The sequence below is a fragment of the Schistosoma haematobium genome, chromosome 1 (genome assembly GCF_000699445.3).
Source record: "Schistosoma haematobium chromosome 1, whole genome shotgun sequence".
NCBI classification, from domain to species: Eukaryota; Metazoa; Platyhelminthes; class Trematoda; order Strigeidida; family Schistosomatidae; genus Schistosoma; species Schistosoma haematobium.
The window spans coordinates 46,251,122-46,276,481 of record NC_067196.1 but is presented as its reverse complement, the minus strand read 5'-3'; the positions used below and the strand labels follow the sequence as shown (position 1 = coordinate 46,276,481).

The following is a 25,360-nucleotide window of genomic DNA, read 5'->3' as shown; positions in this document are numbered from 1 at the left end:
GGCCCAAATGAGCGCAACTAGGCTAATTCCTGGAAAAGCGAGGCACACGTATGTTGCCTGACTGGCTAAACTAAATCTATTTTCACTGTTATATAGGAGAACCAGAGAGGAAATTGTCACAGTTTTCAACCTACTTAGTGATAAATTTGCACTTGATGTACCACAATTTTCTTATCCTTCGAAGCGGAGAATTTACGAGAACACACTAAAAATACTTCACAAGCCTATATCAAATTATATATCAGCTGACTGCCAGCCTGGAGTTATTTATGATCCCCTGCTACTAGACACGGAAGACTGCTAATCGAAAGCTTCTTCTATTCCGTCCACAACCACTTGAACCATTTGAATCACCGATTAACAGAACTCGTTACTTAACAACATGATTGGAGCTACACCTTCCGACGCTTCCAAAAAAAGTAGATCAACTGGAAGACCGCCAATGCCAGGACCAAAACAAGCCAGCCAACCTCCCTCTCTTTTCCAAAATGAAACAGAATCGACTAGCATTTAAACGTTACCGCGAAATATGATAGTTTTCGCTACGGGTCTTCCGACCTAATGGTCCTCAATCTCTACTCGGGCTAGTAAGTTAATCTTGGGCTTCTGCTAGTCATATATGCACATTTATAATAGCTAATACTCCACTGCTTTTCGTCGACCAATAATCATGTGTTTGAGCTGATTTACTCTACCTATTTATAACAAATTGGTAGTTTAAACTCCCAACTGGGAAAAATTTAGCGAAATTCGTGAAAATTTCATTAAAACTGGCTAGAAATTGGATTTTCATCTGTTTGAAATTCTCTGTAGTTTTCGGGTGTGTTAACTCCTAGAACTAACAGAATGTACACCAGTTTCCCACGTACCGCAAATCTACGTTGATTCTAAGGAAATCCCTCAAAGTTGACACAATGTTCCCCGAGGTTCCAACAGTTGACAAACTAGGTAGTTGTCTATTTTACGAAAATTTGATACTGCCCAAGTTACTAGAGCTAGAGAAGAAACTTACAAATCTGATTTCCTGATTAGCCCTTTATGATAAAGTCAATATGGGAATGTTTTACTACCACTCCTTAAAGCTAGATAAAGGTATACCAGTTTTGGATCTTCCAGACCTCTTCTCTGAAAACACCCTAGCAGCAGCTGCTTATAATTGAGAAGATAGGGTAAAAGTTTTGGTCCATCAATCTTAAACTCAAAGATGTTTTCGACTAAAATCGGCAAACATTTTCGGTGTGACCACCGGAAACCTTTCAGCAATCCCTCGACATGGCATTACAAGTCCTGTAGGGAGTGTTCTTGATTTTGGTGCTGTTACAGTTAATGGTGTTAGAAAAAGTTATTTGGTCTGCTACAGAATAGTTTTCCTCATGATTGTCAGGGTCGCTTCTTCGGAACACAACAAGAATAAGCCAAGCTTGATTTAATTTACTTCCTGATTGCGTAATCTTTGCGAAAAATATGAGAAGTATGACACAGGAAGATAAACTGAGATCCCAGACATATAAGCATATCTCGTTTTAAAGTTTTTTGCATATAAATCCACATCTGTAAAATATAATGTGTAAAGGTAACACACTAGGTAAGATAGACGCAACAAAATTGCGGTGAGACTATATTTGTGGATGACCCTTGAGCGACGCTAAAGTGACCTTGAGTGTCCACCTAATAACTAGGACCGAATTAGGGTTATAAACCAGTTTGAGGAATTAGATTTTTGATTTGCAGTTGATGCCTAAGGTTAGGAATTAGATTTACCGGTTTTCATCACTAACTGACATCAACTATAATCCCAAAATTGTATTTAGCCAAATGGATGATTGAATTTCGCGTCAAGACCCGATATCCTATACCTGATTGGTACATCCATAAATTTTAGTCTCGCCGAAATTGCCTTGGTAAAATAGTCACATTTCTGATCTTTTTTCGTTTTCACAATGCATGCAATAAATATCGTTACACATAAAGAGAATTCCTTTACACTTCATTTCGCTCGTGGGGATCAAAAATCTTGCAACCTTAACCATCAGTTTTACACTTACTAGGGCTATTAAAATTAGTAAATTGATAGTAATAAATAAGTTATTGTCGAAAAAAGTATTAGTTATGTAAAATCTAGTAAACTACTTGTTTGATGTCCATCGTTCATTAATTTGTGATGAGTGAATTTCTGAGGAATGTATATGCTTCGTTTGGGATGCGCTTCTCCCACTCTAAATGCAAGTTGTTCCTTCAAGATTGGTTTGCGTCAACACCTGAAATAAGGATAGAGAGTGAAGTATTCGAACGCGTTGACAACTTTACTTACCTTGAAAGTCTGATCAGCCCTAATAGGTTGGTGTCTGACGAAATCTCTGCACGGGTTCAAAAAGCTCGTTTGGCTTTTGCCAACCTACGTCACCTATGGCGAAGGCGAAATATCCGTCTATAAATTAAGGGACGAGTATACTGCGCGGCAGTTCGTTCTGTTCTACTTTAAGGCTGCGAAATGTGGCCACTAAGAGAAGATACTCGTACGCTACTAGTATTTGGCCACAGATGCCTTAAAAATATTGCTCGCATCTGCTGGGATCATCGGGTAAGTAATAGTGAAGTTATTTATTTATTTATTTGAGAGCGCCAATATATATACGCCACACAAAACAATGAGAATTCGAAGAGAAAAGAAAAAAAAGGTAAGGAGCGTAAAAAAAGAGAACAATAACGAAGAGATTGGTGTAAGGTAGTGTGATAGTAATGAGGGAACGGAAAAGTACAATCGGAAGAAATCTTTAGGTAAGGGAGACACAACCACTTTTTATGAAGAAAGTAAAAGAAGGTTACAGCAGGATCGCCACTGGCTTCTATTCTGAGCCATATCTGATAACGTCTCTAGCCACTGTGTAGTACCATCTCTCGGACCCCAACCAGAGAGTCGTGAAGGACCAACAGAAGCCGGTCCTTTGCAGCTTTCTTTCATACCACGACACCATGTCATGCACTGATCACCTCTCCGCTTCTTCCAACCAGTCCCAGAGTCGGCAAATAATGCACGACGTGGAATTCTCTGGGACGACATTCATAAAACATGTCCAAGCCAGCGAAGTCGGTGTTTCAAGATGGTGACACCAATTGCATTATCATTTCTGAGCCCGAACACACGATGCCGAACCTCTGCATTACTAACATGGTGTCGCCACTGGATGTCAGCAATCCTTCGGAGACAGTGATGATCGAACACAGAGAGTCGTCTAACGTCCTCAACTCGGAGAGGCCAGGTCTCACAAGCATAGAGCAAAACTGCTCTCACCGACGCGTTGTAGATCCGACCTTTTACAACCAGACTGGCATCACGAAGGCGCCAAAGGTGGCCCAGATTGGCATAAGCCGCTTTGGCTTTCACTATACGTGCATTGATCTCAGCACTCACACCCCCACCAGCACTTATGCAGCTACCCAGATACACGAACTTCTCGACTACTTCTATCTGCTCACCATCCAGGGTGAGTACAGGATTGGAATCCTGTCAGTCTTGTGGAAGTACTTTACACTTCGAAGGTGCAAAGCACATACCATACCTACGGACACTGATTGCCAACTGATTAAGTGCGGATTGCATGCCTTGGGCATTATCGCACAGTAAGACAATATCGTCCGCATACTCAAGGTCGAGAAGTCTGTCTCCAGGCAACAGATCCACACCACCATTGCTTACATTCTACAGAGCTGTTTCCAGAATGTCATCGATGGCAAAGTTGAGGAGGAATGGTGAGATTGGGCAACCCTGCCTAACCCCACTGCTCGAATGGAACAATGGAGAGAGGTGGTTGTATGCCCTCACTCTGCCTGAGGTGTTTGTATATAGGGCTTTTAGAATGTTAATAAACTTCTCAGGCACACCCTTCTTCAATAGACAATCCCAGAGAACAGTCCTGTCCAACGAATCGAAGGCAGCCCTGATGTCAAGAAACACTACGATTGTTGGCCTTTGATAAGTATGACGGTGTTCTAACATTTTGCGAAGGGTGAAGATATGATCAATACATCCTCGACCAGAACGAAAACCAACCTGCTCCTCGCGAGTCAATGCTTCTCAGGTTTTGAACAACCTACGAAGCATGACGGAAGCCAATAGCTTGGACGCAATCGGAAGTAGACTTATCCCCCGATAGTTGTTACAGGAACGACGTGAACCCTTTTTAAAGATAGGGACAACTATCGACTCATTCCATGGCGGACTTCCTCCTCGTTTGGTGGATCAGTCGTCACCGGCCATGGAGGGCAGGACAGTCTGACCGATGTTGCCGGAGCAGCAGGCCAGTTGAACTGCCCTTCGAAAAATTCTGCCCATCGTCCAAGACGTCGATGGATGTTAGTGATTGGCATCCCATCATCCTCGCAGATTGTTTCACTCACACCAGACTTCTTGCTGCCAGTGGCTCGGATGAGCTGGAAGAGCTTCCGGTAGTTACCAGATGCAGCTGCTGCTTCCAGCTCATTAGCACGCTTCGACCACCAGGCTTCTCGGTCCTTACGCAAGCTTTGCCCCATTTCCTTACGTAACATCCTTCGTTTATTGTCAAACTCACGGTCACACGGAGTAGACCGACGGGCTTCAATGAGTTGTAAGGAACCTGCAGAAACCCAGTGCTTAAAAGCAGGACGTTTTGCGAACCCACAACTGACTGTACCTGCCATTTTCATGGCGTCATGCAATTGCAACCAATGCTCATCTATACTTTTCGGTGGAATCGTAGCTAGCCTAGAGGCTAGCTCGGTTCGATACTTATTTGCAACAGAAGTTGCAACCAGCTTGCTAACATCAATCCGTTCGTGGCGGTCACTTCGTTGGCCACTGAAAAGTAAGGTAAGATTGGCACAGACCAAGGCATGGTCAGAGTCCAGATAGGTACTCCAAAAGGAGCGGCAGTCTTGTACACAACCACGCCAGCGGTAGCTGATCGCGATGTGATCAATCTGAGTCCAGACTTGGGATGCAGAGGGAGGACGCCAGGTGGCACATCGGCGATGACTGTGCCGAAAGTTAGTGCTAGCCAAAAACAGGTTGTGGTCTGTGCAAAGTTGCAGTAGACAATCCCCGTTATCTGACCTGCGACCAACGAGTCCCCATCGGCCACCTAAACGACTCTCTTCTGTGTCTAGACGCCCGACCTGAGCATTCAAGTCTCCGGCTAGTACTACAATATCTGTCGAACGCACTTTCTGGAAAAGAACAGATAACTGGTGGTAGAATTCATCCTTGATTGCATCCGGGCTGCAATCTGTCGGGGCATAGGCGGAGATGACGAAAAGACATCGTTTCTCACGCCGATTTCTTCTCACTTTGGTGGAACTTTCTAATCTAACGGCACATAACCGATTGTTAATGGGGATTCAGTCGATTAGTGCTGCCTCAGATCTAGCGCTTAGTGCGAAACCAACGCCAGCAAGACCAGACGAAGATGCCACAGAGTCCCCGGATAAGCGCACGTAGAACAAGCTTTTTGAAGTGACAGATGGAGAGCGAATTTGTAGTACTTCACCAGAGTCTTGAATACAGGTCTCGGATAGACAGCAGACATCAATATTAAGACTTTCCAAAGACATAACCAGCCCTATCTGTTGTCCAACCTGCATAAGTGTGCGAACGTTGAAGGCAGCCAGTTTGAATGGCGCACGTGGCATTTTGGTGATTGTAGATGTATATATAATTCTTTTGATATTCAGCCATTTATTACTACGTTCGTGGTTATGCTAATAGGTTAATAAATCTTTTTTAAGTTTTATGATTCATACATATAAAACGTTTATAATTCAGTTAACCCACTATTTATTGAGGGAATCTTATCTTCGCTAGATTGGTTTGGTGTACATAATGAAACTGAATAAAGTTTTGCTACATACACCAAGTAGTGCAGAATTTATTTCACTGAATACTGATGAGCTATGTTTCGTTTTGTATCGTAGTAGAGTTTCCATCACATTGACAGTTTAGTAATTATGTCTTAAACCACAACTAGAAGTTTCTTACTCGTTGTTTCGCTTCATAATAACACATTCAGTATCTACATAGATTTTGGAAGGTAGATATGTATGCTGTTAGCTCCATGCTTTTGACATGGGATTGGTGATACTCGTCATGCACAAAGCTTAGTATTGACTTGGACCGGTTTAGCTTAATAGGATTCGATCACTAAAAACTTTTATGTTCATTATTAACAAGTAGGTTTGTTTCAGAGGTGTTTGTTGTACAGTGTGGGACTAAGGGCAGATTTACCGATCACAAATATTTGGTGGTATGGGATTTCGGCCCGAATTTCGAGGAAAACTGGTCCCTTGGATTATCTGTAGGTTTAAGTGTTGTAATTGAAATTTATGTATTAGAGCACTAATAACTAAACTTAAAGACTCATAAAGTATGTGTTATTATTTCTTTATCATTGTACAATACTTTATTTCTAATTACAGATATCTCACTAGTGTAGTGATTTCAATGGAGTCGGTTAAAGAGATAGGACCATCAAGTTTTCAACACTTCCTTTCTCAGAGTATTGCCAGTTGGGATCCCGAACATCGAGCAAACGAAGTCCCGGCTAGTAATGACTGTCTTCTCCGGATAACTAAAGACTTACGTTCCATTTGCAAGTAATTTGTATGAATAAGTATTCTCACTTCAGACAGCGATCCAGCCCCTGGAATATGTGTGGTACCTGACAATGAAGATATGACAAAGATATACGCATTGATCACAGGTCCCTTCGATACACCATATGAAGGTGGCTTTTTCTTGTTTCTTATACGATGTCCCCCCGAATACCCACTCATCCCGCCAAAGGTGAAATTGATGACTACTGGGAATGGTACTGTCAGGTTTAATCCAAATTTTTATTCCAACGGAAAGGTAAGACTGATGTGAATAAATTAGTGTCAATTCGGCATCACCTTGTGTAAAGAATTCTGTTTAATTGCGTAAATTTTCACACTTCCTTAAAATCAGATTACTTCGAAATCAGTCTCCAATCCAAGATGTCTTCAAAACCTAGCTTCTGTTATGTATGTTCCAGTCCAAAAATAAGCTCCAGGGTATCCCATTACTGATTGTATGCTTAGAACCTAAATAATAACCTAGATGAGATCTAAGTAGATGACATATTTTGCAAAATATTTTACATAGTATTGATAGTGTCCAGTGATCTTTGTATTTACTGCACATTCTTTAAATTCATATATTTGTGAGACCATTGGTGTTGTTAATTCCTAATAAACTATTTATGGGAAAACAAAATATACTTAAATCCATCGTATATCGGAATTAGTATGTTCTAAAATAATAATAATAATAATAATAATAAAGATCTTAGCCAGTGATAACATTTAGATTTGGTATTAGGTCTAGCTGTTTTAGAGGGAATGTACTACGTTTTTAACCCGTTGTATCTGGCTTTGTTTGTAGAGCTATCCGTGTTCATTGATTCTTCATCGAGTCAGTCATAGCTGTTGGATATACAGATATGACATTCTTTTTAAGAATCTCAAGATCGATTAATATACAATAATATGAAAAACTTTATCAATTGAGTTTAGTGGGACCAGTATGAAAGTCATGGATCTAGATATATACGCCTAACAACTGCAACTAATTGAAATGACAAATCCAGATAGACCAAAACGTACTACAATTTTCGAAGTAAAATAGTCAACTTTTTTCTTTTTAAGGATAAAATAAAGCTAGTAGGAAACAAAATCAACCTATCCAAAAAATCAAATGAATTGATAACTGAAAAAAGTACACTATTCCAAATACCCTTCGAGAAATATTTTCGCTTATTCTGTATTCAAAGCAACTAGTCCCTTTCATAAATTTCGATAGAACAATGAAAAATGTGATGTATTAACGCTATACATTTCGAACAATTTGGTCACACATATACTTATCAGGGCATTTTTATATGAAAATTAATAAAGGTCAAACAAATAAAAGTACAATTAAAATAACTAAGGGGAGAGAAAGAATAAGAAATTGTCGCGTTATCCTAGGCCATAGAATGACTTAAGGATTACCAAGGTAAATTCAAGGTTACGACAAATTGTTTTTGTACACATAAGGGGGTTTAAATTTACGAATAGCCAAGGCTTCAATAAACTTAAGAATTCGAACTTGACAATTTCTATACAACATTCTAAATGCTGTATTAATGTTAATTTTGTGCCCCGTCTCAATTATATGTTTCGCTATCGATGAACTTGGTTTTCTACATCCTACATTGATCGGATCATTTGACATACATTGATTTTGAAGCCATCTAGACACATGTTCATTGACCCTTGATTGCACTGTTCGATTACTTCTCCCTATGTATGTGCGTCCACACAAACATGTAAATTGGTAAATACAATGGGATGTGACGTAATCATTAGTGCATTGTTTGGGTCTATTAGGAATCATGGCCTTAGACTTTTCAATCACTATTAACTGGGCAGCAAAATACGTATTCTCGATGGCTGCTTTCAATCTCTGCCTTAAGACTATACTGTTAGATTCGCCTCTATATGGTAGATTGATATAAACTTTTTTCTTTGGCACTGAATAAATTAGAGGTCTTGGCATTAACTGACTTTTGCACCTATTAATAAACGTGAGTGGATAACCATTTGCTATTAATGTGTCAGTCAGTAACTTTTCATCTTTTTCCACCATGTCAGAGGTACATATTCTTCGAGTCCTCTTAAAGAGGCACTTAACCAGACCTATCTTGTATTGCAATGGACAGAAACTATGGAAATTCAAGTATTGTCCCGTCCAAGTTGGTTTCCTATACACTGACCGTCTAATAGTGCCATCGTCCCTTCGACTTAAAAGTATGTCTAGAAAGGCTAATTGGCCATTACTTTCTGATTCATGTGTCATCACAATATCGTTTTGAACACCATTGAGTTTATCCAATAATCGGTAAACATCAAAATCTTTATCACATATAGTTAGGATATCGTCCATATATCTTCTATATAGAGTTGTCTCACTAATAAGGTCGCTCGTCATATTTTCCACATATGACATGAATACCTCAGCTAAGAGAGGCCCCAAAGGGATACCCATAGCTACACTATCAACTTGTCGAAAATATTCACCATCAAACGTTAATTGAACATTAGCTGTACACAGTAAAAGTAATTCTTTCAAAAATGTATTTTTTAAAGAGAACTTACAAAGATTAGTACGAATTGGGTTTAACAATTTTACTAACCATTTAGCTAGCTCGTGTGTGGGAGAACCACGCATAGACAAAATTGGTCGTAATGAAATATTAGGTTTATGATACATTTGAACTAATTAACCTTCTTGGTGACATTAATATTAAAGAAAAATCTTTGCATTCATTTGATGTAAACTCTCTCTTCACGAATGTACCGTTAACAAAGACGGTGGATTTCCTTTGTGACTATATTTCTAAAAACTTTCCCCTTTTTCCTATTCCGTAACCATTTTTGAAAGAATTACTTTTACTGTGTACAGCTAATGTTCAATTAACGTTTGATGGTGAATATTTTCGACAAGTTGATAGTGTAGCTATGGGTATCCCTTTGGGGCCTCTCTTAGCTGAGGTATTCATGTCATATGTGGAAAATATGACGAGCGACCTTATTAGTGAGACAACTCTATATAGAAGATATATGGACGATATCCTAACTATATGTGATAAAGATTTTGATGTTTACCGATTATTGGATAAACTCAATGGTGTTCAAAACGATATTGTGATGACACATGAATCAGAAAGTAATGGCCAATTAGCCTTTCTAGACATACTTTTAAGTCGAAGGGACGATGGCACTATTAGACGGTCAGTGTATAGGAAACCAACTTGGACGGGACAATACTTAAATTTCCATAGTTTCTGTCCATTGCAATACAAGATAGGTCTGGTTAAGTGCCTCTTTAAGAGGACTCGAAGAATATGTACCTCTGACATGGTGGAAAAAGATGAAAAGTTACTGACTGACACATTAATAGCAAATGGTTATCCACTCACGTTTATTAATAGGTGCAAAAGTCAGTTAATGCCAAGACCTCTAATTTATTCAGTGCCAAAGAAAAAAGTTTATATCAATCTACCATATAGAGGCGAATCTAACAGTATAGTCTTAAGGCAGAGATTGAAAGCAGCCATCGAGAATACGTATTTTGCTGCCCAGTTAATAGTGATTGAAAAGTCTAAGGCCATGATTCCTAATAGACCCAAACAATGCACTAATGATTACGTCACATCCCATTGTATTTACCAATTTACATGTTTGTGTGGACGCACATACATAGGGAGAAGTAATCGAACAGTGCAATCAAGGGTCAATGAACATGTGTCTAGATGGCTTCAAAATCAATGTATGTCAAATGATCCGATCAATGTAGGATGTAGAAAACCAAGTTCATCGATAGCGAAACATATAATTGAGACGGGGCACAAAATTAACATTAATACAGCATTTAGAATGTTGTATAGAAATTGTCAAGTTCGAATTCTTAAGTTTATTGAAGCCTTGGCTATTCGTAAATTTAAACCCCTTATGTGTACAAAAACAATTTGTCGTAACCTTGAATTTACCTTGGTAATCCTTAAGTCATTCTATGGCCTAGGATAACGCGACAATTTCTTATTCTTTCTCTCCCCTTAGTTATTTTAATTGTACTTTTATTTGTTTGACCTTTATTAATTTTCATATAAAAATGGATGTATAGCGTTAATACATCACATTTTTCAGATCAACTCCGTCTTCTCATTGTTCTATCGATATTTTGTATTCATACAAAAAGTGATGGTCCAAATATTCTGGGAAGTCCCGTACCCAAATTGATTTCTTAAAAAACACTTCGAAATTTTTGTAAATAATGTGAGGTAAATTTACGAATTTATTTATTTTAGCACATAGATATTGGAACAATGAGGCACCAAATACATATGCGCCACACAAATCTCACTCGATATGTGTGAGGGCTGTGATACTGCCCGGGCGCCCAAACCGAAGCACTTGGTTTTCTTAGGGGGCCACACCCCGAGCCTTTGACCTAAAGGTCTAATCCACAAGGCAGTGGAGCATCGTAAGGAGATGCAATCCCATGGTAGCCGGTGACCAACGATTGGTTCATACGCCATTTGTTCCCGCAGGATACTGGAGCCCATGTGCACCATTGGTTTGTGATCCGGTTAAAGCGCCGGACATTCGCTTTTCGTCCTCTCATTTCCGTAAACAACACCCCCGCCACGAGAAGGCAATGAGTAGGACTTCCCTGGCAGAGGCTGTAAACGCGCGGCCGTGTGAGAGTATTTCGAGAGGGAGAGCGGTTTCTCCTCACTCTCGGCCGTACCAGGGCATTCGGGGCCCCTTAAATTGGAGGAACCCCAACTTCTTGATTTCAGCCTTATATTTCATAGTTTTATATCATTTTGATATTCATATCATATTCACATGGTTACGTTTCTGTTGCAACAGTATTACACCTACTATAATTTAGTTTGATGTATATCATAGACTTGTCATTTTCACCTACCTAAACTAGAAACTAGCACAAATCCCACCAGAAAACTATTTACAGGTTTACGTAAATAATTCTGAACCATTTATAAATTTTATGATAACACCAAACTCCCTGGGACTTTGTGCATATGAGGTGGTTCGAGGGCACGGATCGTTATTCGTAGTGCAGATGCCTAGCCAGATAACAGACTCATACATCTGAACCATAAGGTTCGTTGAATATTCAGTAAGAATCCGACCTGCACAACTCAAAAAATGTACAGGGTCCGAGTTTCTGAATGCCTTTCAGTTTTACTAATAGAAAAATAGCGATATCACTAGTTCTAAATCAATTATTGTTGTTCATGGGACAGTAAATGATACAGTAAAAGACATGCATTCAAAAAATTTCCCTTGTCATAATCTATTAGAATATTTACCAATAAAGAGATTTCCGGTTAGATTTTATAAGACTGTCGTACTTCTCATTGAATTTTACCTACCACACTCCCCATAGGTTTGTTTAAGTGTTCTCGGTACTTGGCAAGGTCCCGAATGGACACCAGCACAAAGCCTATCTTCAGTTTTAATATCAATTCAATCTTTGATGAACGATAAACCGTATTTTAATGAGCCTGGATTCACCACTGAACGTAGCCCGGGCGATGCTCAACAATACAATGCAATAATTACACATGAAACTATTCGATGTGCAGTTTGTGATGTATTAGAGCGTCGTACAGCATTTCCTTCGGATTTGTACGCGGTAGTGGAATCTAGTTTTGAGGATTATTACGAATATTATATTAGCGTTTGCGAACGAAATATGCATCTATCAGGTCAACCTATGGTTGATCCTTTCGAAGATGGGCGAGGGATTTTTGATTATGCTAGTCTATTAAAGCGTTTAAAGGCTTTGAACAGTCAATTAAAACAAAGATATTCTGGAACAGATAACGTCAATGCGATGGGCATGTCAGGAGAAAACAAATGACAACCTATACAGTCCTAACAATGAATTCTGGACTACAATTGACTCCTAATTCGGAAGAATATGTGGGGTGTTTTGTTGTATATCACCAAGTTTATATTAAATCTAGTTAACTTTATTTCTGTCACATTTTCTTTCCAAGTGTCTTGTTTTTGATCAAGTAAGCAATTCTCTTGATCTATCCATTTTAACTTGATTGTTTTCCATTCCCCTTTACAATTTTATTTTCTCATTTTGTTATTGCTGTTATTACTTACGAAGTGCGAAATGATGTTGAACATGTATAAAATGTTCTAGAAATGGAGGATAAGTAATGCTACGCTTTAGTTTGATTGATTTCATTTATTGGGGTGTTATAGTTTCTCTTATTACGACCCAGCTACCCTTATTGCTTAGTAATCTTGGACACTACTTCACTCGACAAGTACCCAAACCAGAACACGGTTGAACAGAAACGTAGTTATATCTCAAATAACAAGGGTGGATGGAAGTAGGAATCAAAATAAGAAAAGCATTAGCATATTTACACAAGATTCTAGAATCCTCTCCAAGCATCCGCTAGCACTGATTGGTTAGGAAACAGCCAATCAGCATGCCTTAACACAGTCCCACATGGGACATGCTTTAATCCAATCTATATCCAACTAACATGAGGGAACTTGTGAGTTTTTGTCGATTTTTCAGGTGCAGAATTATGTTGGGAGTCACCAAAAATGTGCTACCGCCGGTTAAGCGTAAACTGTAATTTTTTAAACATGGATCCATAAGTAGGTATCATTACCAAGGTTTGACTTGATAATTTCGAATAGATTGAGCATTGGGTAGATTGTTATAAATAAATTCTATGAAGAAGTGACTTACACTGAGTCACTCATTGGGATATTACAAATATATTAATTTATTTGAAGAACCATAGGGTTGATGTGCGCTATTGAGTTCCAAAGATATTTTGGAAAAACTGAAAATCAGTTGATGGTAGATCTGTCAAGTCAATTCCTATATAACAATAATTGAATTGTAACTAGCACCTAAATAGGCGTCTAATAAAAGACAAAAAATATTAACACTCGCCTCGAAGTTTGCAAAAACTAATTTATTTCATTTGAGTTAACCTATGATTTACCATTTTAATGCACTTGGGTTGATTATTTCAATCTTAGGAACAGATTTGTATGTAGTGTGTAGGTATTTAAGGTTAGGGTCTTTGGATTTGATATATTCATACAAATTCTTCACCAAAGCGTTCGACATTGGTTTAGAAACTGGGAGACTTGCGTACAGTTCGCTTGTTTGTGTTATAATTTCTTTTACTTGTCCACCACCATTAAGGCAACCTGTAAAAAAGTACAAACTATCAATAACAAATACAATCAACAAATAACTAGAATTAATCATAAAATATGGCAGTGTCAGGTTACCGGCTTAAATTTTGTCCAAACTATTTCGGTTTGTTCAACTCGTTAGTATTACTGGCTCTCACACAAAAATTAAGTTTCAATACTGAGATCACGCGGTCATTAGGCTACAGTTAATTAGTCCTATGAGAATACCAAGTTACTTTCTTGTAAATTACACTTAGTCAAAAAAAACAGATCAAGCTCCAGTAACATCACATGATCACGGTGACTAAATACTATTAGTTAAAGTTTGTAACACAACAACTGGGTTGAGTTAATTTTGGAGTAAATAGAAACAATATCATTCAAGTGCAATTAACATCTCACAAGAGCACGATAAGCTGAAATTAACGAGATTATCAGAGAAGAAAAATTGAAGATTAAACAGTGGAGAATACTGTCTAAAAAGAATGAATTCGAGGAACGCTTACTGAGGCTCAATACGTAGGGGAAGAAGAGTGAATCCACTGGCTTATTTTGCCTAACGTTTTCAACCACTGGTCACGCGGATCCAAAACATAATTTGCACCAGCAACACGCCTCACCTCCATCAGTCAACTACTTCACGGACTCGTGCCATACGGCGTGTGACATGCCGCCGTCATACTCCAACCAACATCGCGTTTTGTGGCATACATCATGAAGTTTGGTCTACACTCCCCTTGATTGGAGGTGAAATAGCACAACTTGGCAGTTCAAAATCCCTTCCTTATGTAGTTACATTGTGCCATCTTTCTACTAGCCAGTTAGGTTCTGAACAGCCACTTCTAGGCTTTTGTAGTTGCTGTTGACTATCAAATGAATAATAAGGAATTTTCAATATCCAGTTATACCGTACTTAAGACGCGTTGGATTTACATGAACAAGCTTCCTGTTTCATAGAGTGGGATACATAGTGTATATATGTAAGAAGAGCTACAACAGTGCCTGTTCATTTCAACGTGAACTGCGCTAAAACTTAACTCAGCTAGGACTGGTTCATTTGTTAATCTCAGAAAAATATAATATTACCAAATACCCAACAGTTAACAGATGATCTTGTATCCAGTCGTACCGGATTTAACAGACAACTTAAGGGCGTACATATATTTCGGCAATTCATATATGATCGGACAGTCTCCTTTAAACACTAAATTCAATACAGGTAATCTACGAAAACATTTGACTAACCACTTGGACATGCCATCACTTCTACATAATCAAACGGATAGTGGGCTTTTATCTGTTTAAACTTTATTTGATCTGGGTTATCGCATTTTCTAAATTGATAAGTTTTTCGCAGATATTGAACAATAGTTTGGATATTGCGAAACCCATTAGCTATCCCAAATACTAACAGTGCTTTTGGTTGAATTTCCAAGTGACGGTAAGGTGTTCGATTTGAAAGAGATGATAGCAGAGACTCCGCCAGACTACGATCTTCTTTTGAATTAAACAAGATTAATTCCTTGAAAATAAAACAAAGAGGATAACGTGATGTGAATATTTAGTCAACAACAGACAAAACGATCGTTGATTATTCACCTTATTTTGAATATGGCATGCAGTTAACCATAAATACGTAGTTTTGCATTAAAGATTAAAGTCTTAGTATCGTCTACAGCATTAAAATTAAATATCGAGATATTGGACTGAGTAACACAACAGATGATTTATGTCAAAAGTATTTCTTTGAAAATTCTATCGAATACAATTTAAACCAATGCAGGTGAACTAAGGAAGGGCAACATGATGATTTATTATAAAAATAGGATCAATGGTAATGTATTTTCGAAATTAGTTGGTGTGTTTTGGAGGAAATAGAAATATATTCCATGTAAAACGAAAGACTACAAACCAACCTGAATATCTCGATTTTGTAAATGGCGAATTATCACACGTTCATCCTCTAATATATCAGACTTTAATTTTACCGAGAATAGTTCTTCTGCTGCCATCTTAAGAATACATGCTGCGTATCCCCCTGAACCACTCCCACTGTGTCTATACATCGGAAGCATTTCGTTGACTAGCAAAGGAAAATGATCGGATCCAACACCTGTTTTTCCGTGCGATATTTTTACGCAGAATATTTCATATAATCTAGAAAACAAAGAAAGTATTTGACACTTGGTTTATTGTTTCCATAGATTAAAGAACACTGTAAACTAACTAGTGTGATTAGTATTAATTTCCTTTAGTTTAAGACTAGAATTATCAATAAAAGTCACCGTTCTCTAAATTTGTGGATGCATTTTGATTTAAATAAAGCGAGCACATCATCATCTACAGAATGTGAATTCGTTACGTCGTAGAAATCTTTTTAGCTACATAAGTTTGATTATTTCGAATAGAACAAGCAGTGTATATGAAATAAAAATGTATTTAAGAATTATACTTGAAGTGATAGTTCTATAGTACTCAGGTCGATTTCATTAATTAACACAACAAAAAGCCCAACAGGTTCAGAAGGGAAAAATATGTGAGTTACATTTCCTAATATTATTATAACTCATCGGAAAATAAAATGCTAGGATCAACTATAGTTTCGGAAACATCGCCTAGTTTTTAACAACTGATTTAATATTTTTAAGGTTGGTTTTACACAAATTAAAGGACATGGTTGCAATTTCACATATCCAAGGTTAAGTATGGCTCAAGTTTAATGAAAATAGACAAGATACCTAATAGTAGCAGTCATAGGCACACATTTCAAAAAAAAAATATATCCATACCTCTCTAATATTAACCGCTGACTTTCTCCAACCTCAGATGTGTGTTCAGGAAAAGAAAACGAGACGATACCACTGGATTCGTCAATTAATGATTCAAGGAAGCAAAGCAGTTCATTGGTAGCCAAGACCAAGTCAACATCTGGGACATAAAAGTCAGAAATACTTTTTGAAGGTACCGAAAACTCCTCTCTAGATGCTTCTAACTTCTTATCAAAACAAGGCATAATACTGACATGAAAACATTTTTCTTCACCTAAAAGTTTAATTACCCTGCCTGCGATTTGCTGCGGAGAACGAACATTTGATATATGAGAGATAATTGAGAATTCACTGTGCTCAGAGCTTGAAGGGTTGGATGAAGTAAGGGGACTCTTTTCAGCATAACATATCCAACCTTTAAAAAAAGTAAAGAAACAGAACGTTAAACAGCTTTTACACTTGGGTTCTCAATACCAAAAATTTTCTGGCTTAAACATTGTGATTTTCGTACACACTACCGCATAGAAATCACAGATTTAGGTTTCATTAGTAGTATCATGTTCACATTGATCAACAATTGCATATAACACTTGTATTAGTAGCGACTAACAATATTAACCACATAAATATAGGAAAATCCCGCATGTTACATTAATTACTTCATTTTCAGGTATTAGTTTGATCTCTTCCCCCTTAAGCAGTTCGAACTACTACTACTTGCTTGAGACATGAAAATGGTAAAATTAAAATAAAAAATGTACCAGACAGTTAGTTAGCAATGCACGACCTGGATGAAGTTTCCATCGGTTCCTGCAGCCACATCATACTCCGATCGCATTCCGAACTAAGTCTAGAAAGCACAAATATTCAATCATCAGTGTATTCGAATTGTTGGTTTGTAGTGGAAGTACTAAATGACTGATATCAATCATATTTAGAATTGTATGCAACGACCGTGACCTACTGAGCAGATCCAGATACCTGGTAAAGAATAAGCAGAAAAAGCCTTAAGATAAACAGAACAAATTATCTATTCGTTAGAGTTGTGTGCAGAAATGCGAGCTACTAGGTGATTATTTAAAGTGACTATGGTTGATATGATTCAGTAACCATTTCAGCCACTCACTGACTGTTTTAACTTACTATTTCGATGTATAGCATCCCGGACTGGCTCAGTATCTGCGTTAGTTAGTCTGTTTGTTTTAAATGTCTTCACTAAAATGAATTCATTCTAAACCAGTCAGACCAGAACTTCTAATTCGAAGTCATACTATAGAACAGTAAGAAATTAAATGGTGATACAGCAACCTAGATATAAGGCTGTGTATAAGAAAGTACTATCTGAAAGGAACCTCAAAGCCAGCGGAGGGGAGATCAACGTACAACTAGATTAAAGTGCGTTAAGAATAAGTTCTCACGAGAACAGATTATGAATGTAACATTTGCTTTTCCCAATAAGCTTCTAATAAGCAAACGAGACACAAGCGAATAAAGCTGACACCAGTGGGAGATACGATTCTTGTGGAACTAAATAGGTACGTAAATCCATAAACTAAAAAGCAATAACGGATGATCTTGCTTTTTTTCACAGTACCAATGTCAGAAAAATGTAACTCTCATCTCTTCAGTTTCGTAAGGTTATGTGGTGTGCAAGAGGATAAATTTTAAAAAAGATTGTGAGTGTTATCTGTAGGGATAAGAATAAAATATACAATATGCACCGAATGCAATTGAAATTAAAGTTAGGAAGTGTGCTAGTTATTAGTGGGAAATACCAATATTACCTGGGCAAATACTGGAGAACAAGGGTAAATGATCTGCGCATTTATCACCGCGTTTTGTGAAGTGCTCTATGAATTCTGATCCCGCTTCATAGAGACATATGTCACGAGCCCAAGTAACATCGGTAACCAAATGAATCCCGATAGAAAAGAGACACGAGGCAATAAAAGTCCTGAAAGTATTCATATCCGACTTCGATAGGGAATTACTGACTTGAAAACAGTGGAATGCTCTAGCCAATTTACTTTCAGGAAGGGCTGTTACATGGCTCAGTAAATTGGCAATGGTTTGTGGGGACAACGAGACAACGATTATGCTCCGATCGTTTATCTGTAAATCTTAAGAATATTGAGAACCATACCTTTTTAGACCTATTTTGCAATAAAATATCAGAAAATACGGTAGAGCTGTGTTCGGATATAAGAATGGTCTCTGCAGAAGTTATACAGCCACTACAAGCCAAACAGTCATTAAGACTGATGGATGCTTTTTGTAAGGAATATTTACTCCCATCCTGTGAGATCATATTGACCAGAAACACAAAATACCTCAGTTATAGCCGTGTAAGAACCATCTTCTTCAACTTTAACAGATCTGGTCTTTCCAACAGATTTATCGATTTTTACCGGTTTAATACACGCCTAAAATATTCAATTTATTGAGAAACAAATCTGACCTGTGTGGGAGCGATGTAATCATCTATCGTATTTATTTGAATAACAGACGAGAATTTGTTATCGGATGATTTTGCGGACATTATGAGAAGTAATAATGTGTATTAATGACCAAATTTACAACCATGAAACTACAAAAAATAATTTTACCAAAGATATGAGTTCGTTGATGCGAAAAATTAAAGGCATGATTGATAGTAGCAAATGAAAAAAGGTAATTAGTAGGTAGAAATACAATAAGTAAACGAAGAAGTATATTTTTTGCAATCATTATTTATCTTCCTCTTAGAACTTTTTCTAAGGAATTTTGATTACTACAAATAGCAAAGTGAGTTGAAGAGTGCCTCTACTCAAGATCTTAGTTATTAAGATTAGCAGACGTTTTTATTATGCATCCAACATGACATGAAAATCTATTTGTATATCCGTATTCACATACTGTTAAATTCGCAACAGAAATCTCTGAGAAACTACTATTAGTGCTTACAATTTTAAAAAAAGGTAAAGTGGATGAACTTGGTAGAAAATAGTCAGTGACTTAGTATACTCAAATTTAAAGAGCCTCTTAAGTAATTAAGTTAACTTGTACGAAAAGTTTACTGAATGACACACTTTTATAAATTACATCAGTATATACATAGGTTCTACCATGCCAGGCAGGCCGATTGAAGAGCGGTAAGCTTAAAAGCGACAAACTCACAGTCTGAGGGCAAAGTCGTACTGCAGACTGTACAGAGGTGTGACAGCAGTAGGGTGTTTCCTTCAGACAACCAACATAACGGCGATACTGCCTTCCCACAAGGAAGGGTGGAGTTAAAAAAACGTCGACCCTAAAAATACACACTTCACCTTATCCCAAGGATATCCGTCTCCGGTGGTACGGTCCCAAAAAGTACGGGGCTAACACGAAAATTACTCATAAGAGGTCGTGCGTCACTAACCTCAAGCAGTTGTCCCTTGGGCACTGAGATTACGCTCTCAAGCTACTAGGACTAACTCTAACCTAATTTCCTTCCCAGGTACCTCTAGAATAACCCCTTCACGGTGTGGGCAATCGGGAATTAATAGCCACCCTCATACCTCTAACAGAACTCAAAACCACTGTATTCATAACCGATTTCCCTCTTCAATTCCTATTATTTCCCCCACCTCGACTATCCACTCTAAACTTACTCCTTCGACTTCTGCCTCAAGTACCACTATGGCCAACTATTCTAATGCGCGAAATATTGTTCCAGGTCTACTAAAACCTCGCTCCAAACTACACATTGGAGCCTTCAACGTACAGACCCCGTGTCAAATCGGCCGGCAGTTCTCCTTGGCTAAGACCGTATGATCTCGTACGACTGATGTGTGCTGTGTCGCGGAAACACACATACAGGATCCTAGTGTGGTCGTTTACTTCACCTCATGACGCAAAAACGGGGAGGCGGCGAGATACAGCTTCTGTTTATCTGGCGACATAACGGCGAGTTCTCGTGGACTGGCCAGTGTAGGCATAGCACTGAGTATGAGGGCAAAACAAGCACTTTTAGAATAGATCCCTGTTAACAGTCGCCTATGTGCTGTTTGGCTAAACGTCTCTGTAAGAACTCAGTAAATAGGGATACATGCCGTTGCCTTTTCAGCATTTCTACCTACGCTTCCATTAACTCCACCCCGGATGAATTGAAAGATGGATTTTACAGAAAACTTTCTGAACATTTTCAAAAAGCTAAACACACAGACATAGCACCCGTAGCAGGTAACTTCAGTGCCCAGGTAAGTAGATTAAACCAAATAGAAAGACATTTAGGTGGATATTTTGGTATTCCAGCTTAGCGAACAGATAATTGTGACCGCCTGCTGCAAGTATGCTCAGACAATCGTTCATTTCTAACAAGCATTAATCTCGAGCATAAACAGAGACATCGTCTAACACAGAGACCTCCTGCACCAGACCAACGATGTACTCAAATAGATCATATTACCATCAGTCACCGTTGAAGAGGCTCGATAGAAGACTGTCGCTTGTTCTGGGAAACCTGTTTGGACTCCGATTATGCTCAAATAAGAGCACATATTTCCTTGCGCCACTCTGAATGCAGTAAAGCTGTTGTGACTTCATGGCCCGCTAGTTTTCACGTAATCTATTCACCAGTCAAAATACTATGAAAAACGTCCGTCTACTTATTTCTAGGTATTAGTGGTTATCTCACTTGGGCTGATTCGTGATATCAAAGACATTTAACAATCTCTAAAGACCTATGCTGACAGTTATTAATAACATTATACATGGACTTTATCGAAACCAGTTTGAAAATATCAGTAGTTAAAAATAAAATGAGTTGATCAAGTATGATTACATCGAGATAATCGCTACTGTGTATAGCGGTTAGGAGCGAAATGGAGACGTATAAAAGTATCATTTTGTTTGAGATCCAATTAGATAGGCTTGAAAGAAGTTCACTAGATATAGTCCTGTAGAATCACAATTTGGTGCTTAAAACCTCTGAAGAACACACTTGCGTACGTGCCCTTTAAACTTTCAGAGTAATTTCTTGAGACTGGACATGAAGTTTCCATAACAATATCTTCACGTCTGATATTTGACTTCTAAGTCCTATAGGACAATACTTTTCAGTGTGATTAACATCAAGATTGCTTGATGCTGCTTTGCGGTACAAATAACCTAGCACTTATGTAGGAAACGTTTTACTTACTTGGATATTATATCATTTTATTAACTAAGAGACTGTTTAGAATAACAATTTACACTATTCGTGGCAAACTTGCTTGCTAAATATACTGACTATAAAAGCACATCAATGAATGCCCCTATTTCTGTTGACGGAAAACTTTTAGGTTGGCATCCTATGTCACATAATGCGATATATCTTAATGTAATAAACAGAGATGGTAAAGTAGAACGACTCACTTTACCGAAAATTACGTTCTACACGCAAAAAAATCGAAATTGAATGTGAAGCTGAATAACGCGTATCTCTATGTTTTTGATTCACTCAATCTTAGGTCATAAACTGTTTGCCTTCAAACCAAAGTATATGTAGTCTAGTCATACTAACTACTTATATGATAAAGACACTTAGGAACAATCGTTGAACCGCGATTGGATGAGCATAAAGTACGGAGAAACTTATGCGATAATTTTAGAATTTATCCAAAAGAGATTTAACTACTACTGACTTGTAAGAGAGGAATAATTACTATCACGCATTAGCAACAGTAGCGTAAACTTCATAATAAGTAAATCCACCCAACATTGAGTCAAAATTCAGAGCAAAATACGAAACATCAAATAATCAGTATTAATCATATCGGTTTCAGTATCTGTATTGATAAGTTTCTCTCTTGTTTGAATTAGTTAGGATTCCTAGTAGTTGAAGAGTTCATATGGAGACGTGAGAATTAGTTAGCTGCCGCTTGAAATTCAAGGGATAAGATCCGATGGTTGGTCTGTTCTAAGGCAGTCCAAGCAATGAGGTAAACGAGGTCTTGCTAACCAGTCTCAATATTTAGTCACAGAGTGGTCGATGTCTGGTCTTAGGAGACTTTAATGCACATATGATAGACCGGAAAAATCTGAGAACTGAATTTTCAGAAAATCCCTCCAAGCAGGAACTAGTTGATGTAGTTATCCCATGCGCCCTAATACATGCGAAAAAAACGGATAGGTAGGACCCGAACTCTGAACCATCTTTACAAGATCTTATATTAACCCACTGTGAGGGTGACGTAACTAACCTCGATTATATACCACCCCTAGGTAAAAGACATCATGCAGTTCTAATCTTTGACTTCCGTATTGTGGTCAAGACGAGTAAACGTCAGCTCAACCCATACCTAACGTCTGGAAAGCGAATATACAGGATATGCGACACTCAGCATCGTCAGTAGACTGAACAGTATAGTCAGAGTGCTCAATTGAAAGAGCTGTGGATACATTCCGAAATTTATGCTTAAACGTTACTGCGCGCCACATCCCTTGGACTACATCAAAAAGGTCGCAAAACTCTCCAACATAGTGAGTTTCTCACCCTCCTCTGCAAGAGGAGAAGAATGTGGGAAATATTTAGGCTACTCGGGAGAGATGAGACAAAATCTCAGTATTGAGAAGCTCGGAATACTTGTGCCTCGACCCTACACAACTCCTAAAGGTTGTACGAAGAGAAAATTGTTAGGGAATCTACAAAATTTCCTGAACGCTCGTATTCGTATATAAACTGAGAGACTAAGAGAAGAGAAAATATTCCAGCACTATGGGGATACAGTCATGCTTCATCATTTGTAGAGGACGACTATGGTAAACCTCAAGTATTTTCGAACTACTTTAGCAACATATTTGCCGCAGAAACACCCTTCCAGTCTGTTCACGCAAATCCCCTCACACGAACTGGTTACCAATAAAGAACTCTATGTCTTTGGCCTTCTAAATAAGCTTGACGTGGGCGAGTCCACGTGACCCGATAAACTGCAATCTAGGTTACTAAAAGAAATAGCTAACTTCTTTGCGAACCCTTTAAGCATATGCTTTAATCTATCAGTAATCCGGAGTTTTTTGTCGAAAGCCTAGAAGAACGCTACATTAAGTTCTGTCTTCAAAGCAGGTACGAAACATTAAACTGAGAATTACCAGCCCGTTAGCCTAACTAGTGTGGTTGTTTAAATTTTAGAAAAGATAAATCTGAAGTAACTGTTTAAGTATCTTGATGAAAATCGGATCCTTCCGGAAAAACATCATGGTTTTAAAATAAGTTATTCCTGTCTCACTAACTTATTAGTGGCTCGTGAAAGCTGGTGCGCTCTTAAGAACCAAAAGTTACTTGTGGACTTAGCCAACATTGACATCAGTGAAGCTTTTGACAAAGTTCTGCACAACCGGCCGTTATATAAGTTAAGAAATGTCGGGGTTGGTGGCAACCTATTGATGTGGATAAAAGACTTCCTAGTTGGGTGACAACAAAGAGTGCAGGTGAACTCAAAGTTATCTAGCTGGGGAACTGTGCTTAGTGGAGTGCCCCAGGGTACAGTTTTGGGGCCAGTGCTATTCCTCTTGTATGTAAATGACCTTCCTCGTCTCCTATCATCATCGGTTTTGCTATATGCTGACGATGTCAAGATATGGAGAATAATACGTGAGGGTGTTAGCTTAGAACTCCAAAATGACCTGAAGAAATTATCTGAATGGTCTAAAACCTGGCAGTTGCTGATGAATACTTCCAGGTTGATTGTGATGCATATCAGTCATCAAGGTACAGATACATACACGATGAATAACACTGAGCTACTTGTTGTCCAGACACACAATGGAAATGACCTTCAGTCATGCTGACGCTAAAACGTTTTTGACTTTGTGTACAGTATCAGTACGTCCAAAACTCGAGTAATGAGTACAAGCAGCTAGCCCCTACCTAAACAAAGACAGTGAGCTTTTGGAATAGGCTCAGAGAACAGCAACCAAGCTGGTCTCTGGAATGTTGAAGCTCTTGTATGATGCCCGAACGGCTAATTTAAATATATTCCTGCCGTCATATCAAAGAACTAGAGGTGACCTGATTACACTTTTCAAATTACTTAGTGATGAGTTTGCACCAGATATGCCTTCATTTTTTGTCTTCCAAAACAGGGAATCCAAAAGGTCACTCCAAAATGTTCACAAGCCTAGAACAAGATACTTGTTAGCCAACTTTCGACTTTCCAATAGAATCATCAACTAGTGGAATTCATTAACTGAACTCGTGATTGGAGCTCCATTTGTCGACACTTTCAAAAGAATGTTGGATCGACCAAGGCCATCATTGTCGGGACTAACAAAGGCCATCAAGCCTCTTGTCCTTTCCAAACTGAAACTGAAGTGACGTGATCCTGATTCAATAAACTTCTGAGTGTTATTTAAGATGAATAGCTAGACAACAAGGACATTTAACCAAATACCGATTCGAAAATCATGTTCGGATGTACACGAATTTAATTTAAAATCGTTTTATTTACTGGAAGACCTGTTTGGAAATATTGTCTCTAATATAAGTAGCTTCTTCAGTCTTCATAAATACTCATTACATTATTTATTTTGTTTGACACACCAATGGTTGAGGGCGCTCGTCTGAAAATGGACATTCGCATGTGTCTAATACATAACGTGAAGAACGTCTATATATCAGACGTAGTAGTTTCCCGAAATATATAATTCAGATGTACTTTGATATTTTATCGTCTTCGACTTCATAAGGTTATTGACTTTAATGTCATTGCAGTTGAAAATATTCGGACAACAAAGCTGTTGGATTATGATTAGTTATTATCTCTTCAGACTCTCCAAATAATTAAAAT

The 25,360-nt window shown here is 38.1% G+C and overlaps 2 protein-coding genes across 4 annotated transcripts; one reads left to right on the top strand and one right to left on the bottom strand.

Annotated features, from left to right (window-relative positions):
* Positions 1–509: 509 nt before the first annotated feature.
* UBE2Z_1 (ubiquitin-conjugating enzyme E2 Ze) lies at positions 510–12,803 on the top strand. Of its 2 annotated transcripts, XM_051208853.1 has the most exons (4): positions 510–587; positions 6,451–6,627; positions 6,664–6,883; positions 12,011–12,800. In XM_051208853.1, the coding sequence occupies exons 2-4, from the start codon at positions 6,476–6,478 to the stop codon at positions 12,485–12,487; spliced, it is 849 nt and encodes a 282-aa protein (XP_051074255.1). In that variant the 5' UTR covers positions 510–587; positions 6,451–6,475; the 3' UTR covers positions 12,488–12,800. The 2 variants fall into 2 exon arrangements, with proteins under 2 accessions (XP_051074255.1, XP_051074254.1); XM_051208854.1 differs by having other exon boundaries at positions 6,451–6,883; positions 12,011–12,803.
* Positions 12,804–13,028: 225 nt separating this feature from the next.
* CIAO3 (Cytosolic iron-sulfur assembly component 3) lies at positions 13,029–24,976 on the bottom strand. Of its 2 annotated transcripts, XM_012941650.3 has the most exons (9): positions 24,605–24,818; positions 19,033–19,161; positions 18,905–18,997; positions 18,718–18,870; positions 18,359–18,686; positions 16,596–16,989; positions 15,723–15,963; positions 15,052–15,328; positions 13,029–13,818 (listed from the first exon to the last, which is right to left on the bottom strand). In XM_012941650.3, the coding sequence occupies exons 2-9, from the start codon at positions 19,111–19,113 to the stop codon at positions 13,604–13,606; spliced, it is 1,782 nt and encodes a 593-aa protein (XP_012797104.2). In that variant the 5' UTR covers positions 19,114–19,161; positions 24,605–24,818; the 3' UTR covers positions 13,029–13,603. The 2 variants fall into 2 exon arrangements, with proteins under 2 accessions (XP_012797104.2, XP_051074253.1); XM_051208852.1 differs by having other exon boundaries at positions 13,029–15,328; positions 24,706–24,976.
* Between the last annotated feature and the right edge of the window lie 384 nt (positions 24,977–25,360).